Here is a 3,700-nt window from a genome sequence, read left to right as displayed (position 1 = left end):
GGTCATGCTGGGCGATGACATTTATCATCTCATCCAGCGCGGGGATTACGAGGATGACCTGAATCGGGTGCTTGCGGTGGGGTTCCCGGTGGATAAGCCCGACTACACGGGGTGGACGGCCCTCCACTATGCCGCCCACATGGGGCGCACGGGCTGCCTCTCGACCCTGCTCGAGTGCGGGGCCGACGTCAACGCGCTCACGTCACGCGAGGGCCAGACGGCCCTGTTCCTGGCCGCTCGCGGCGGCCACCTGCCCTGCGTACAGCTGCTCCACGCCTACCACCGCTGGGCCGTGGCCGAAGCCACCCAGCTCGGTCGGGCAGCTGCTGTCGAAGACGCAGAGCAGCTGCTGCCTGCCGCCGCAGGCCTGGACACGAGCGGCACCGCAGAGGAGGAGTTCGGCCGGTGGACGCCGCTACATATCGCCGTGCATTGGTACCTACCTGCCTGCTGCGTTGTGCGCTGAACAATACCTGACCAAGGTGCGATGATGCGCGTGCAGCGACCAGGTGAGCTGTGCGCACTACCTGATGGCGCATTCGCTGGTAGACATCAATGCCAGGTAAGCGATCCTCTCAAGAGCACGATCCAACGTACGCTGGGCTGCTACCTTCATCTTGCTCAATAGCCGGCCACTCCCTGTGCAGGGACTATTACGATCGTACGGCCTTGCAGCTGCTCATCGAAAAGAGACTCAACCCCGCTCTCACCGTGTGGATGGTCCTTCGTGGCGCACGCGTGCTGTCCAAGCCCAGCGTACGTTGGGTCGTGCTTGCTCTAGCCTTAGCGCGAGACCGAAGACTCATCGGTGCCGACATCGTCTCTATGTTCACACACAGGCGCCGCCCATGTGGGACTCGACGAAGCTGGACCTGGACCACATGGTGGACACTTTCGACCCCACCGTGAAGCAGGTGCTGCTCCTTCATGTCTGGAATCTCGTTCTTTCGTAGTGGAGCTCTCGCGCTAACGAGAAGGTCGCCATGGCCCAGCCGCAACACGACGCTTGTTTCGTGGTCGAAGGGAAGCGACTCTACGCCGAAAGGGCAGTGCTGTGCGCCCGCTCCACGTTCTTTGCCGGCATGTTCGGCTCGTCGATGAAAGGTTCGTCTCGCTGGCTTTCTTTTTCTTTTCTGATGTTTTTAACTGTTCTGTCGTGTAGAGGCTGTCGAGGGCGAGGTGGAGCTGGAGAGCACCTACAACGCCGTCTTTGCCATGCTCGAGTGGATGTACACCGGTTGCATATCCACAGATAACTTTGACGACATTCTCCAGCTATGGTAAGTCCCTCTCCGGCCCTCTTTACATCAGACTCATCACCATTACACGTTGTTGTTGTTACTGCTGTAGGCAGAGCAGTCACATGTACGACATGGAGGCGCTGCAAAATTATTGCCAGAAGCGGCTGCTCAAGCTGTTCGAGGCGCGAAGCAAGCAGCTGGGCGATCACTCGGCCCAGGAGACGTGGAACTACGCGCTGGCACTCTTCAAGGCCACCGAAGGAGGAAGGTAAATTTCTTTCCACACGCGTAACGCTTTGGCCCACCGCACACATTTTTCACTGTCTGTCGTCCTGTCCAGCTCTTTCGATAGTGCGCTCAAAGCGATAAGCGGCATCTACCTATTGGGTCACCTGGAAGCCGTGCTTCAGAGGTTGGTTGTCTCCTGCTCCGCCGTCGCGGCTTCTCCGCGCCAAGTTGTATGTCTGACGACTGCAATCAATAATGATCTGGACCACAGATACAGGGGAGACCCCATCGCTTTCGTGGGGCGGCTGTTCGCAGCTGTGGAGCGGAAGGCCTACGACCCCGCATCGTATCCAACGTACACACCATAGGTGCCTCAGAGGCTGGTTCCATGTTGTATATTAATCCTCTCTACCATGGCGAGTACAGTCTGCCGGAGATCGAGGCCGAGATCGCCTTCTTTCGCAGGTACAAGCGGCTCCCCAAGGGCCAGAGGGAGATCATCAACGTGCAGGAGATGGTACTGTCACTCTCTCCCTTGTCTGCTGGCTGCACGCACATATGCACGACACGCTGCTCATGTGTCTCTGTTGGCCACAATAGGAAGAGAGGAAGAAGGGCAAGTGCCTCCTGTGGTTTGAAGAGGCGACGAGCGAGGGAGTCGAAGGCTGGCGCGAGACGCTCGCCCAGCTCCGGATGCTGCGCCAGCTCGAAGAGGACTGCTTCTTCTTCGACGGGCGGAAGCCGCACCGCTGCTTCGATCTCATTGCAGGCACCGGGATGGGCGGCGTAGCAGCGATCTGCCTCGGTCGGGTACCTACCCCTTGCCCCATTGACCACCTTCTATGCATTCTTTTAGGCTTTTCTTTCTTTGTAGTTTTTTATTACTTATTTTGTCTTTGCTTTCCTTATTTATATTGGCTGGGCACTGCGCGCAGGCACAAATGGCGGTACCTGCAGTGGAGGCGCTGGTGTGCGAACTGGTTGCGGCCGCGGGTGACCTGGGAGGAGGAGGGTCGTGGCTTTCATACGTCGGCGGTATGATGGACTGGGGCGGCGAGACCACACGCGCGCACTTAGCGCAGCGCGTGCGCGAGATCGTGGAGCGACATCTGGCAGCTTCCCACCAGTCCCAGCAGTCGCTCTCGCTGGTGGGTCTCACCGATGACTACGACCACCTGCGCCTGTGCGAGATGCAAGACCTAGACGAGGAGACGCACCCCAGGGACGACCGGGTCAAGGTACTAGTCATAGCGAAGCGTGCCGGTGCCAGCAAGGACGTCAGTCGAGCCGACAACAGGCGCGAACTCTTCCTCAAGCTCTACGGCGACCGAGTGGCTGCGCGATCGGGCAGTAGCGAAGCTGGGGTGAACCTGACCGACGTGATCGTGGCCGCCCTGGCTGCCGCGTCGCCCGGCCTGTTGAACCCAGTGAAGCTCGGTACGCAGCCCACCCAGCCACCTGCTCCACTTTCGTATTCTCGTGCTGACCTGATTTCGCTTCTGCGACCCACGCCGGCTAGCCGATGTGGTGGTGGGCGGTGATGGAGCCCAAGGCGCCAGCAGTGGTCTGGGCGGTCGGGGACGCGACACGCTGCTCGCGGAGATGCAGAAGCTGTGGCCGCGGTGGGAGCTCAAGCTGCTCCTCTCGCTGGGGTCCGACCAGGCGCCGGCATCCGCCCAGTCGTCGTCGTCGTGGTCTTCGCCTTCGTTGCTCCCGTGGGCGTGGTCGGTGCTGGCCGACCACATGTCCTCGTTTGCCGGCTACGTGAGTCGCGATCGGGGCAAGAACGTGTGGGACAAGGCTCACGAGCGATGCCTCGACCGCACCAACGCCGACGATGCGGGCTACACGGTCGGTGACAAGGTGGCCACCGTGCTGGCCGTGGAGGGCTGGCGACCGCTACGTTCATGCGACTACGACGACGACGACAAGGCCACGAGTGCGACCCGTCGAAGCCGGCCCACCAGAGATCTGCTGCGCCAGTCCATTGCCGCCTTCGTGCGGATGAGCGAGGAGTCAGACAGCGACGACCAAATCGACGACGACAGCGACGCAGCGAAGAAGACGAAAAGGTGGAACCTGCTCCACCTGCACCCTTCGTCAACGACGGGCGACACCACTTCGTGCCAATCGGACAAGGAAGTCCTGCACGCACTGGCAGCCAGGGTCAAGCAGTCCATGCGCCAGATGGAGCTGGTCGCAGCCAACGACGACGACGACGAGGGCGAAGA

General features: G+C 60.6%; 1 protein-coding gene across 1 annotated transcript; it reads left to right on the top strand.

Annotated features, from left to right (window-relative positions):
• Positions 1-4: 4 nt before the first annotated feature.
• Positions 5-3,665, top strand: ACA1_185870 (BTB/POZ domain containing protein; the record flags this gene model as incomplete). The annotated part of the gene is made up of 13 exons (XM_004342498.1): positions 5-435; positions 503-562; positions 648-756; positions 840-914; positions 954-1,104; positions 1,163-1,280; positions 1,351-1,509; positions 1,582-1,653; positions 1,747-1,824; positions 1,896-1,986; positions 2,070-2,279; positions 2,405-2,906; positions 2,989-3,665. Coding segments are annotated over 13 exons (2,733 nt in total), but the record flags the coding sequence as incomplete, so codon positions are not given.
• Positions 3,666-3,700: the final 35 nt, after the last annotated feature.

The sequence above is a fragment of the Acanthamoeba castellanii genome (assembly GCF_000313135.1).
Source record: "Acanthamoeba castellanii str. Neff unplaced genomic scaffold scf7180000084746, whole genome shotgun sequence".
NCBI lineage: Eukaryota > Discosea > Longamoebia > Acanthamoebidae > Acanthamoeba > Acanthamoeba castellanii.
Note: the sequence above shows the minus strand (reverse complement) of the source record. Positions and strands in the feature narration are given on the sequence as shown.